This window comes from Amblyomma maculatum, chromosome 1 (genome assembly GCF_055883805.1).
Source record: "Amblyomma maculatum isolate TAMU_Amacu chromosome 1, ASM5588380v1, whole genome shotgun sequence".
Classification (NCBI taxonomy): domain Eukaryota; kingdom Metazoa; phylum Arthropoda; class Arachnida; order Ixodida; family Ixodidae; genus Amblyomma; species Amblyomma maculatum.
This window is the reverse complement of record NC_139344.1, coordinates 246,075,013-246,089,033: the sequence shown is the minus strand read 5'-3', so window position 1 is coordinate 246,089,033 and position 14,021 is coordinate 246,075,013. Positions and strand designations below refer to the sequence as shown.

The following is a 14,021-nucleotide window of genomic DNA, read 5'->3' as shown; positions in this document are numbered from 1 at the left end:
AGGGAAAAATTTCTTTTCATCTGCATATTTGAGAAAAAAAGTTGCCTTGGATAAGACCTAGTATAAAGAACGCAAATGCAGCTTGTGCGCTTTGGCGTAGAGTCTTTTGTATCTGCAATGCATCCTGGCCAATCCCTTACCGTGAGTATGGGCCATTACGACTGATGCTATCATCATCATCTTCTTCTTCTTCTTGTTCTTCTTCTAGGCACACAAAGTTTTATGCCGGTTATACGCCACTTGTGCGAGGAGCAACCGACTTCCTGTACAGGACAAGTTTTTTTCCTATCGAACTAAATGTCACTTCACGAGTTCTTTTTGTCAGTTAATTATCCACTGACTGCACCATTCATTTCATCCAGCTCTATACTGCGTTTTGTAGCTTCTTTACTTAATATGCTGCTCTATAGAACAAAGTAAATTATATTTCTTCCTTTCATGTACGTAGATCAGGAACAATTGTCATAAACTTCAAGCGGACAGCGTGTAGTAGGTTTATTGTGCACTGCACGGAGGACGTTTATTGCGGGAAAGTAGTGTCCCATGCATTTGCTGCACGTCACAAACACAATCATTGGGCACAAAAAAGCTCCTAGAAATCATACTGCAGAAGTTTTATATGTTAATTACAAACTGCCAGCATAGATGCAAGTAAGGGCTTTCTGCACCTATTGAAGAGAACAACATCATGCGCCGACTGGGAGACTGGAAATGTACTTGCGGTGTCATTGCCTGTGCCACATTTAGGCACTTGGCTGTGCCTATCATGTTCACTGGGTGCCCTTCATAACTTTTGAAGAAAAGAGAAAGCTCCACTTATTAAGAAGTCCCGATAGGAGGCTTCAGAACTTGCTCGGGCTCTCCAAGATAGTCTTGTGTCGTAAGAAGCGGAGGAAGAAAGGCACCATTTTTCAGCTCTTCAAGAACTGAAAGCGTCCCTTCAAGCTGCATCAGTTCCAGATGTAATGACTGTCATACGCAATGATAGATGCGCAATGTTTCTTTAAGTTGTAATCGAAAGTGAGCCATGCCTTAATGCTTCCCTAACAGTGTTTGACAGTTTGAAACTAAGTGCCTGCTATCAGGAAGCCAAAGTCAAAATGTTGAGAGATAGTGTTGTTGCAGACACAGCTCATGATGTATGATCGTTGTTGCAAATTTTAGATAGTCTCTTTAGGCTATATTTTGATGTTCAATACTGCAACCTAGGCGATGCAAGCAGTGTTCTGTTTAACAAACTGGAAATCGCTATGTGCAGAGGAGAAGGAGGCTGTTAAGTTTTTGAAGGACCAGCTGGTAATACTTGCTAAAGGGCGTATTCAATACAGCTCTCAACTAATGGTGCTTTCAAGCACTTTGTACACCATATAGGTAGGTGCGTACAAGTACCTGAGAAAGATGAACAGTCTGACTTTGCCTCACTCAAGCGCAATATGAGATGTGTGCTCATCTTTTCAGCTAGCTCCACTAGAAGAATCGTCAGAGAACACTTTCTTATAATACGTTGCACAAAGATTTAAGCGCCTGCAGCCTCATGAGACCAGAGTCACGATGTTGGACAAGATACATATCAAACCTTTTCTAGAGTGTAAAGATGGAAGCATAAGTGGGGCTGCCATAAATTCTACTGCAGCAGCAACATCTGCACGTATTCATGACAAAAAGTATGTTGACTTCATTTAAAGAGGTTGCGTACATTGTTCCAGTGAAAACTGTTTGGGGATGACCTTGACGCCATTCTGAAGAAACTTATCTTTCGTCTAGAAGAAACTGGCTTTAAAGCTGTGGCAGTTGTACTGCGTCAATAATGCAATAAACTGAAAAGCAATGATGAAGGTTAGTGAGCCGTGCAAGCGTTGTGTTGTGTACCCACACCAAGGATCGAATGCAAAAGGCCCGGGTGGGGTAGATCTTATCTGCTCGAACCCTGCGGAGCGCTTCTTTTTCCCTCTCGCTATCTACAGGAAGTTGTGCTGCGACTATACTCGGGGACACTTTTTCTTGGCAATGAAGCCAAAGCTACAGAGCCAAAACACACCATCTTTCTACGCAGCTGAATATATATAGTCCCTAGTTACATGAGCAGTTTCTGCAAAAACAAATTGAAATCATAGCGCTAGTTATTTACGGTATATTTTTTTTATAACAGAACTGATTTTCCGAAATGAAGCTGCTATGGCTAAAACACTTGTCTTAATTCCACCAGGTTTTCTTCTGTGATATGTCTGTCGCGGGTTTTATAGATCGACGCCCCGACTTTGCAGACACGATAGCGACTGCCGCCTGTTCGGGTCGTTCCGGTTCTGGTTCGTTCACTCCGCAACGACTTGGAGCGTTTTCACCAGACAAGATTCGAGTCAAGTTCAAGAGACGCTGGCTGTCGAAGCAAACGAAAGAAATGATCTGCAACGTCTATGCAGGCCGAAAGCCGCGCGGTCGAACTACACGGCGGAGCGACACGTTTAAAGGCCCCGCCTCCCTACCTTTGCGCCCATTGCCAAGAAAAAGTGCCCCCGAGTGTACCTCTTGAAGGGATTTTCCTTTGGAGGGAGTGCCTAGGCGCTCGGTTTGGACCAAATGCACGCTATGTGGATAAAATACCTTTATTCTCGTGTGCGCGCCGGCGCAATCGTCAACATTTAACTGGTGTAACCCGCATAAATTGGCAAAAAAATGCAGTCCAATTTCTGCCTTTACAGTGCTGTTGTGAATTGCAAAGCGCATAATACTGGCACGGCCGCTCGATGGAAGCGCAGGTGCGGCCTGCTGCATCGCGCCGCCGTCAATGGGCGAGCGTGTCCTTGGGGAGTTTACAGTTGCGCCCGCTGTTTCTGCTGAGGGCGCCACTGTTCAGGGACACGTCACCGTCGGGATTGCGGGCTCGGGGCGCGCGGTTTTGTTCGTCTCTGGACGCGTTCGCCTCAGGTCGGCATAATCAACTGAAGTTTTATTGTGTGCGCGTGTGTGAGCTCGTTTACGTCTAGACGGGACGCGTTTGCGTTGTGTGCTGGGCTCGCTTCGTGCTATTTGCTGTGCGCACGTGCGGTGGTCCGTCTCACGCGTGCGGCGCAATGCCGCGAAACTGCTGTGTGCCGCTCTGCGACACAAACGCGAGAAAAGACCCTACCGTGAGGTATCATGAGTTCCCACGCGACCTCCAGCGTAGGGAAGCGTGGCTCAAGAATATCTCCCGCCAAGGACAAGCGGGAAAAAGTAGCAAGTGGGCGCCTAGCGACAGGTCTCTGGTATGTTCCTTACATTTCACAGAGAATGACAGAGAGCTCTTCGAAATTCAGTCACAGCTACTGGTTAAGCCAGTCAGGTTCCTTACTCGTGCACACGTTGAACCAAACAACCTGGAGAAAATGAAAGTTTGCAGGGCCACTCAAATCTTTTCTCCGGCAGTAATAGCAACGCTACAATTTCTTCAAGAGAACCCGGAATGTCATCCTAAAGCATGCCACTTCAAAGACAGCTCGGCTACAATATATTTCATGCGAATGGTTGCGAAATGGTATGCCCTACATGATATCGGTGCAGTGAAGGCAAGCGGGACGCATGAGAAAGCATTCTTTTTAACAGATGATGAACGACTCTCCTGGCTGGAGCTAGATTTCATCTGTTACTTGGAAGACCTCTAAATGAATGCTGGGCGGTCGAGGCGAATCACAAAAGAGACCTACGAAGCCACACTCCTGACAACACGGTCAACAGTGACACTGATTGAATATCTTCTTGACCACCTAAAGTAGGTTCTTTTTTTCTCGGCTCAGTTTTACGTTGTTTGCAACAGGTTACTCAAATGAATTTCATAATTGCAGCTTCCACTATGTCTTAACACGCGGGCTAAACAGTGACCCTGTGGAATCGCTGTTTAGCTGTCTTCGGCAGTTCAACGGCGGCAACGACCGGATGGATGCCAGGACTGCACTTTTGACAGCGGAGAAACTGCTAAAGGTACTGCTTAAAAATATTCCAAAGTGTGCTCATCAAGGTCACGTTAACATGGTGATCACTTGGGCCAGTTCTTGTGTCCCCGTGTCTTTCGCTGGTACAATATGCAAGGTCACATTCCTCTCTTTTTTTTTTTTTTTTTTTCAGGTTGGCATCCTTCAAGCAGCGAGAAGTGGCAATGCACCCACTTCTTCTGAAATGAAAGCAGCGCTGAGGGTAACAAGTCCAGATGCTGAAACATATGCCCTGCCAACTGCCATTGAATTTGCTACCAGGGAGCTGACCAGTGAACTCGGATTTTTAACGCTGTGTTCTGAAGCAGAGGAACACTTTGAAGTGGCACCAGTAGCGTTCCTCGCTGGTTATGTTGCGAGAACATGTCAGGAAAAGGTATGAACTGTTTTTTTTTTTTTTTTTTTTTTTACATAAACATACACATTGTTATAAAATTTCCTCTTGTCTGAACGGCCTTGGAAGCAAAGAAACCTGTGCATACAATATTTGTTTATACTCTTGAGATTGTCTGAGTAGGAGCCAATGCGATAGCGTTAAAAGCCCCATTCCGCAGAAACAATGGTGACCGCCTTGTCGTCAAAACGCCGTGAGAATGTCTGTGGCAGGAGGTTTTTTACAGGTGATGTGGCCGGACCCTGATTGTTCGGCGGGATGTGTGGTGCAACGAGACCACATGACATGATAAAGTTGGCAGGAGCTGCGAACTCTGCAGCTTCATTAAGATGAGAGGGTGAGATGGGAATGGAAACCGGGATCCTTGGATCATGAGTCAGGCACGCTACACCGAGACTACACAGGGACGTTCGTATGACTTGGTTAAAGCGGCGCTTTATATCTGTGTCGGGTGGTATATTTCACATAATGTGGTTGCCTCCGACTGTATAGCTAAAGAGTATGCATGAGAGGGATAGAGGCGGTAATTAAGGGATGTGTTTAATAAGCGGGTAGCAAGTGCATGTATGCTAACGAGGATCCGTAAGGGGAGAAAGCTCCAAATTTGTCTACCACTATACCAAGTTGTTGGTTTATGTGATATTTTCTGATGGTTTTCAGGTGACGTGCGAGTCGTGCAAGACCCTGTTGCAGGAACCAGAGCCAACAGACCCTGTTTACGGACTAATGAAAAACATGGACAACGGAGGCTTGGTATACCCCAAAATGGAAGCAATCAAGCTTTGTCAGCTTACGTGCGTCTTCATTAACCGGATAATGAAGTCTCAAGAGGTCCGGCGAAGCAGCAAGCTGTGTGAATTCTGTTCATTTCAGTATTGCTTCCGCACTTTACACAGTACCCGCAGCTAATCTGCGAAAAAAACAACCGTGCCCACATTGAGGAGCTTTGCAAGATATTCCTAAGTAAGTTGCTGCGCCCACTGATAGCGAACTGGGCCGGGAATCTCAACGCAACAGTGGAGCGACTTTTAAGGCTATGCCATAAACCTCTCTCCAGGAAGGTTCTCCGTTTGTGAACGTCTTCTTCCTCTTTTTGTGTAACTGTGCAATAAATGTGTCTAGTCTTGCTGAAGCAGTTTGTGGTTTCCTCGGCTCCAGTTGCGCTTAGAAAAATTCACAACTTCACTATACTAAATGTATTTGTTTTTCTAAATTACAACAGTTTACAACCTTGATGTTCCACGGAAATGTGCTGAATATCAGCGAAGCATTAAGCAATTTTTCTGATCGCGGGTAAGCTAGTTTTAAACTGGAAGACTTGATGCGCAATCTTGAGACTAGAAATTGTTGAATGCTAGCTGTAAGTTGCACAGTAGAGTACAGTCGCCCAGTCACAGTAGGATCACATTTTGTTATTGGATTGCGCTGGCAGCATAGAAGATGTTCACATCAATCTTCTGTATACGCATTTTATGCAAGAATGAGTAAACGGCATGTAAACGGTGTGAAAATGACACGCAAGGAATTCGCGACATTGTGATGTAAAGGATAATGCATTGTGCTACCTTGGCCGCTGTACAGCTTCCAATTGCTGACAGACGAGTGAAATGTTCATCTGACAACCAATTTCCGAATGCACATCACGGTAAAGCGCGAACTATCGAGCGGCTTTGAACTGCCGTCACAATAAGTTTTTGGTGTACACGCCAGTATATACATCCTTGCGAAGAAAACGCGGTAGTGCTGACATGTTCACATTAGACATGACAGTATATAGGAATTCATGTTTCCAAATTTTGTGAAACGGAGCTCTTAAATCCTTAAAACAGTAAGCTCCGACCGTACCGACGCCTCGCTCAAAGCGCAACGCTCCGCGCGCGGCTGTCCCTGAACGGTGGCGCCGCGGCGGTGGCGACGGGAAGTAGGCGCCTCCCGCGGGTTTCGGGCGATGTAGCAGGCCGCACCTAGTGCGCGCTTCCATCGAGCGGCCGTGATACTGGCGAAAGTGCGCTCTTTTTTAGTTATGTACCAACTGGCCCGGCTACTCTCCTTGATGCGTAATACTCATTTCTATTCTCCCTTCGGGCAGCTAGGATCTGTCGTCTGCGGCTCATTATATCTTGTTTTGCCCTTGTTTGTTATTGCGCTAGCATTAGAAGGATGATGTGAGGGCCTGAGCTGTGCAGTTTGTGTATGGCGTCAGCTGCGTATATCAGGGGAGTCCACTTTGGGTTTGAGAAGGCCACCTGACGGGACCAGTGGCGCTTCACTTAACTGCTGCACCCCTGCTTCAGGAGTGGTATGAGGACTCCTCGTGATCTATGAGACTGACTACTGGATTATGAGAAAACTGGCCACCGTGGCAAGAGGCAGTTAAATTATTGATCGGTGGCGAGAGTTGGCTCGGTGTGAGGAACCTAGGTATCACAATCTCATCTCGTAGCTGTGTTTGAAATACCCACCTGTTCGGGCAGGGATGCATGATTTAAGTGGTGCACGTGGCATGCCGGTCTGCGAAGTGATACGCCAAGAGGACCAAGAGTAGAGGCCACTATGACAGCCATCACGCCTGCCGTACTTACAGCCATAAGTACAGCTATTAGAGCAGCAGACAGAAGAGACGACTGAACAGTCGACAATTATAAGTATATTCATAAGCACTGTAGAACATTGCTAGCACATTCTGGCCTGCTCTGACAGCGCATGTGTCTTCTTCTTCTTCTTTCTTTTTTTTTTTTTTTTGGTGAACGAAAGTCAGTTGTGTACAATCTCAGTAAAATTACTCTTTCATTGGACAACGCCTCCAGTGCAGTGTTTCCCAAAGACTCGCGAAGTTCAACACTATAGAACGGGCGAGTTGGTGGAACATATTGGATGAAAAAACAGCGCAAAAGACGAACATAACGGGAAAGGAAGACAAGACGAGCGCTGTTGAAAGTTTATTAAAGAGGGAACACAATATATGGAAGAAAGGACAAGCACAAACACGTGATGCTACGTGGGATGCAGGCACGCAATCTCACTTTCATGTAGATAAGTTGATGGCTTACTAACGCACAACCTAGTTTTTTTCCTCATGTGGTAGGCCTCCATTATCTCACGTGTTAAGCGGGCCGGGTGCTTATAGAGGATATCAGAATAGCGCAGTGAAGGATAACAAGATTCGCAGTCACGGACGTGGTCAACGAGATAAGTAGATTTATTAGCGTCTAAGTTATTTGCATGCTCTTTCAAACGTGTATTAATGCACTTATGTATTAATGTATTAATGTCTGCCCAATGTACACTTGTCCACATGATAGTGGGATTTTATAGACTACACCTTCAGCACACGGCACATAATTTGTTTCATGCTTAACCCCAGATGTTGGTTCATGTTCGTTCTGATGCTCAGCTTTTCTTTCCAAAAAAACACAAACACTTTTAAGTTTTTGAGGTGCAGAAAAAACAACTTCTATGCCAAATCGTTTTGCCACATTTTTAAGGCTGTGTAGCAGGCGGTGAACATAAGGCAGAACGGCAAACTTTTTCCTTTTCTTTCCTTTTTCCGCACAAGGCACCAAGGCTGGACGTTTAAGCTTTTTGGCTATATTGTTACAACCCAACAATAAAACATCATCCGGGTAGCCAGATGTCTTGTGTTCCTTTGCTGTGGTGTTCGTCTTTTGCGCTGTTTTTCCATCCAATACACTCGCGAAGTGCCCGACGAGAAATTACAGAATACTGTGTGGAGTTTTGAGAGGACACTCTGCCACTTGGAAGGTGTAGATGCTTTTCACATATCATTATCGGCTACAGGCGGAGTAATCACCGCAGCTTCTGATGGCAAGACCCGCCAGTTCATCAATTACATCACTGCGAGTTTGTAACTTTAATCAGTGGGTGTGAACGAAAGGGACCTAAGTTCATAGTATAGGACAGGAAATCACTTTTCCTTTATTTTAAAGCTTCGTTCTTAATTCAAATTTGATTATGTGTACAGAGAACCATCCATTACATGCATGCTATTTTCACGATAAGTGCCGAAGGCGCAAACGTTGGCTTGCGTTGCATTGTGCTCTGTGAGGGCGGAAATCTATAGTAATGAAATTTGGTGACGCAGCTGGCAACTTCGGGCTTGCCGTGGTGTGTAGTTACAGTTCCTGCTAGAATATAGAGAATATAGCCATCATTCAACTGGGCAGCGTCCCACTTTAGTCTGGCCGCTTTGCTTTCAGCGCCCACGGCTCTGGATCGCGATCAGCATGACCGGCCTAAAAGGCGCTCGTGCCCAGGACCGATCCACAGGCTTCTTCCCTGTTCGGTTAGCCCCATCTAACATTTGTTGCGTGCTGACTGCACGGTCGAGATGGCACAAAATATCCTTCCATTCGTTTTGCGCATTCATACTCTTCGGTTATCCGCGTGACAATTGCAAAGTCCATCAATTCCAAATCTTGACGACGACAGCAAGCGACCGCCTTGGGATGACCTGTCAGTACATCCCCACATAACATCCACTGCCGCCTGTTCCATTGAGAACGGAACTCGTTTTATGGGGCCTTCGTCTAAATGAGCGAGCCACCGCCTCTAGTCCGGTAGGAGAGTAAGTTATTGCGTGTTACGTTTTGTCTTCTACCGTGCACTTTAATGATTCAAAGCGTCTTTTCGAATTGCAGTGCTTCAATTATTAAAAGATTAGCGTTTTTTTTTTTATTCTTAAACCGCTTCGTCGATAACATACACTGTCGTGTCAGCCGGCAAAGAGCGCGAAGCTTTTTCTCAATCCGGTTATGACATTTCTTTCTTCCGCTGCACGGTGCTAGAAGTACTTTGACAAAGGGTGTTCCAAGCGTCGACCGCGGATGCCTCTTTTCTGGGAAAAGTTGGCGGACCTACTAAGGTCAGAGTACAAAGCTCTTTCCTTCTTCCGTTCTCTGTGCTTGCCTACAGTTCGCGCTTCCTGCCCAGATTGTTTGCAGGCGTTCAGGCCTTGTGGTAGTGGTAGGTGCTCATTAAAATAATAATAAAAAAAAAATAGGAAAAGAATTAGTTGTCGGCCGCGGCAGCTGCTATCTAATATCTTAAACACCCGTGCCGCAGCTTAGGTGTTCAAGAGAGAGAGGAAATATCTGCGAGAGAGAGAGAGAGAGAGAGAGAAAGAGGATTACTTTATTTATCAGCGCAATATTAAGCGCGAGGAGTTATATCGTTTCGTAATATGTATTCGCTGGCAAGTGCAAGTCTGTGTCCTCAGACTAACTGGGTGAGGGCCTTTAAAGTTTCTGTTTTAAAGTGAAGTCTCGCTTTTCAGCGGGTTCACAGTGGGCGGTCAATTGGCTGCTATTTGCGATATTTAGAATCCTGTTCGAATTTCGTTTTTGATGGCTTATGCTGTTTTCAGTGCCTTGCTTCGGCGTTTAAGCGCGAGCTCCGTGGTGGGCAATGGTGCTGGACGAGTTTGGTGAAATGGCTGGATTGCGCGGCCGAGAACGATTCCGTCAGATATATCGCAGCCCTTGCGGAGTTTTCATGAACCTTGACACTCCGAAAGCGTGCAAGCTTGACTTCAGTTCAGCTTGACTTACGAGTTAGAATGCTTAATCCTCGCTTTCAGAGTGTGATCCTGTCATTATATGATTTTGACAATGTTGTACTGCTTGGAGTGCTGGTTGCTGAATGTTTTGTAAATATTAGCTGTAAGGCAAAGTAGCTTTCTCAAGTGTTTTCTTACTCAAGAAGCATTTAAGAAATGGAGGATGCGGACATTGTCTGTTTGAATGGGAGTGTATACGTGGTGAACGCTGACTGTGTGCCTTGAGCTTGCTGCGGACCCAATCCATTCTGTGTGGGAAAACCGCACTGACAACTGCGTGCGCCTCACCATCATAATCACCATCACCATCAAGCTGGCTTTTCCTCAATCTAATAATGGGGCCTTGTTCCTGATATGTGAGACTCGAGCAGTCGGAAAGTACCGGATGACCGTGCTACTTTCCTAAATATGAACGGGAAAAGGAGAGGTAAAAAAAAAAAAGGAAAGCGAAAGGCAACTAAGGACCAGGACAGCCAAAGAAGAAACGCAACGCAAATGTTTTAGGAGAAAGAAATCAACAGAGAAGAAAATGTTGCCGGGAAGGTTTCCAGGCAATGTGGGAAGAGTGGAGAGATTTTAGTGAGACAGCGGGAAGTTGAGCGTAGAGAAATAGCGTCAATAAGTTTCTATATTGCAAGCGGGTGCTGGGTTTCACTCGTAAAATCGTGCTCCCTCCGGCGGCAAAGGCAGCGGCGGAAGGTTGAGGCAGAACTGTGACGTGTGTGCGCCGGCAGCCGCATTGCGATGGAGGCGAAGTGTAAAAGGACTGTATCCTGCGTGATTTCTGAGTAGCCCATTACAGAAACGTTAGCTGTTCTGTGCTACGACAATCGTCCAAGCGACTGACATAGCGTCATGTCTTTCTCTCTCTCAATGTTTAAAGTATACGTTAATTGCGACCATGTGTCATTGTGGCGAGCTCCTGCTCTTCACGAACGATACAACCATGCGCGCTTGACATGATCTGGCAATGGTGGCGTTCGGCTCTGCCTCAGCAGTGAACATGGTGTAAGATATCGAGCGAATTATCCATGCGCCACGCCCTGACGCTGCACGCGCCAGTGGTGTAGCTTTGGAACGCACAGTCCCAAATATCAATACCATCATTGCTTGTTCGTTGAAGCGCGAACGAGAATTAAAAAAATAATAATAATAAAAGCCTAGAGGAAAAAGGAGTGAACGCTGCAAACAGCTACAACAGTGAGGAGACTGTCATCTGCCTTATACCACGTCCGAAGATTCTCGGAAATGGCACTGTTTCTGCTCTTGGTTGACGTCCACGCGATAACCTTGTAATCATGCTAGACTATGTACAGTAAACTAGCTGCGTACGTGCATCACACGTCCTATCATTATCTCCCGCACGCAGATCAACGCAAAAAAAAAAAAATATTACAGGACTGCGCTTGAGTCTACTGAAGAGCGGAAATGGGGATGGCCACAACAGGGTTGTTTTCATTAACTGTGCTGCATCTTCATTGTCATCCTTATTATAATCATCATCATAACTATCGCCACTATTATCATTATGGACTAAATGCACCGCAATGCTCATCGCTACTACCATCATCACTAAGTGCAGTGTAATTATCATCCTATTGTCAACATTATCACTAACTGCATTGTCATTGGTACTCTAATCTCATGCTTGACAAGGAGAATTGTGACCGTCTTCTCACAAGCCCGACGTGCAGTTTTCGCGCTCTCGACACGAGATCGGATGGATAGTGGTTCGATTCCAGGCGGAGACAATTTTTTTCTTTAGTGTCAGTTAGTACGAACATTTGATGCCGAAATTTGCGAGCCCATGCGCCAAGAAAGGTTTTCGCCTTAAAGGCAGCCGAGGTAAGGCGCCTGGTCGCTGATCGTCCGAGGGCGGCTCGATGGCCAGCGCCGCTAGAGACCAGGGCGGTGTATCCGTCCGAGGGGGCGCGACTATATATATATATACCGGGTGTCCCAGCTGACTTGAACCAAGGGTTACAAAATAATATATTTGAGGTCAGTGAAACCAGTTGCATACTACTGCCAGTCTCCTTGTGCACCACCCATAGGCATTTTTTTTGTTTTGCAATTACTTAATTACGTAATTACCTAATTATGTACATTTTTTTAACTTCCTAAATATTCACCTTAGACCAAAAATATGAATTGGAAAGTTGTAGAGAACCTTCAAAAACCCCCATTCCATGAATTGCGATAAAGAAAGTCTCGCGTGTATCTTTTTTTCGAGGCTGAAAAGAAAGCCCGTGAAATACAAATAATACCACGTGAGTAGAGCATTTCAGCGCCACGATTGTGATGCTCTCAGTCGTGGTTTGAGCGTGCGAAATCAGCTGGGGCCGTTACCCGATGGACCCGTTGCAGTGGCAGGCTGAAATGTTGGCGATGGTTGGAGCGAGCTCGAGCTCGCCCGTCACCACCGAGATCTTGGCAAGGCCTGCTGGGGCCCAGCAGCCTACGCCACGACAGGCGGATGGCGATAAAGTACCAGCAAAAGAAGGTGCGAGCGCGAATCTGAGTCTGGTCACATGCTGTCATCTCCCCCCTTTACCCAAACCTGTACGCGCAGATTCAGTGGCTGATACCTTATCGCTCATCCGATTGTCGTGACATTCGCTGATGGGAGAGAAGGTGATGCTAAGGCCTTGCCGCGCTCGCTGCTACTTGCACCGTCACGTGGTCCGTCTCTGACGCGGGCGAAGAAGCCACCGCAGGCATAAGGCCTGCCGCTTTAACGGGGCCGAGGAAACACGGCCGAAGCTGATTTTGTTCGCTTAAACCACGACTGAGAGCACCGCAATCGTGGCGCGCAAATGGGCTTGTCACGTGGTTTTATTTGTATTTCGCGGGCTTTCTTCTGAGCCCGGGGAAAAGAGATATACGTGATGCTTTCGTTATCGCAATTACTGAAAGGGGGTTTCTGAAGGCGCTCTCCAACTTTCCCATTCATACTTTTGGTCTAAAGTCGATATTTATTAAATTAGAAAAATTAACATAATTAGCCAATTAAGTAATTGCGAAACAAACAAATGCCTGTAGTGCGCAAGGAGACTGGCAGTTGTATGCAAATGCTTTCACTGACCTACTTCAAATATATTATCTTGTAACCGCTTGGTTCAAGTTAGCTATATATATATATATATATATATATATATATATATATATATATATATATATATATATATATATATATATATTGAGATTAACAGGGGTATGATGCCCATCTTCCTGTAGACGTTTTGCGCAACGTAACGCGCCTTTGTAAAAGCCCCGCAACGTATACAAGTCCTCCAATCTCAACTGTGCCGCAACTGGGCAGGGCGTCACTAGATTATAATCCGTGGCACACCCGCCGTTAGCGGGCCACATGTAGCAAGTTGATGACAGACGCGCGTGCCAAGTCTGGTGGGAACACTAGCACTCTTTGCGCGAGGGCTGTCACTGGGAAGCAGGTAACATACGGTAGTAGTCAGTTTGAAGGCCTTATATATAGCTGCCTCTAACGCCGAAGTAACCGGACACCTACTGCGCGCATATGGCGCATCCACGTTGAGCGAAGCTCCCAATGCGCTACATGTATGCATGTCCTCCCGTGTGACTCATCGCTATCACCCCGTGGAACACGAATGTTACGGCGCTGACTACTGTTCCCAAGGACGCGGGATCGAATCCCGGCCTCTGCGACAGCTTTTCCAAGGAGGCGAAAAGCAAGGCGCCCGTGTGCTGTGCGATGTCAGTGCACATTAAAGAACCCCAGGTGGTCGAAATATCCGAAGCCCTCCACTACGGCGTCTCTCATAGCCTGAGCTGCTTTGGGACGTTAAACCCCACAAACCAAACTAAACTAATGTTAACACAGTGTGAAGGTGGCATTCCTAGCCTCTTTGCAATATATTTTAGTTTCTTTTTGAATTCGTCCTTATGTGCAATAAATAGATAACTACTACCTCAAATATGCAGATACTCTCTTGGAGGCTTTCACTGCTCTGAGTCAATGATGAGTGCATGGTGGTGGTGGTAATGGTTTATTAAATAATCAAAAAGGAAAAAAAAAAAAGTGTTCTGGGCTGCGCAACTGTCA

At 46.1% G+C, this 14,021-nt stretch overlaps 1 protein-coding gene and 1 long non-coding RNA gene across 2 annotated transcripts in view; both read left to right on the top strand.

Annotated features, from left to right (window-relative positions):
- The window catches only part of LOC146206150 (uncharacterized), a 178,418-nt gene that overhangs the window by 66,584 nt on the left and 97,813 nt on the right, over window positions 1-14,021 (top strand). The window lies entirely within an intron of this gene.
- LOC146206151 (uncharacterized) lies at window positions 3,828-5,463 on the top strand. Its single transcript, XM_084586995.1, has 3 exons — window positions 3,828-3,957; window positions 4,102-4,344; window positions 5,023-5,463. The coding sequence occupies exons 1-3, from the start codon at window positions 3,913-3,915 to the stop codon at window positions 5,269-5,271; spliced, it is 537 nt and encodes a 178-aa protein (XP_084443121.1). The 5' UTR covers window positions 3,828-3,912; the 3' UTR covers window positions 5,272-5,463.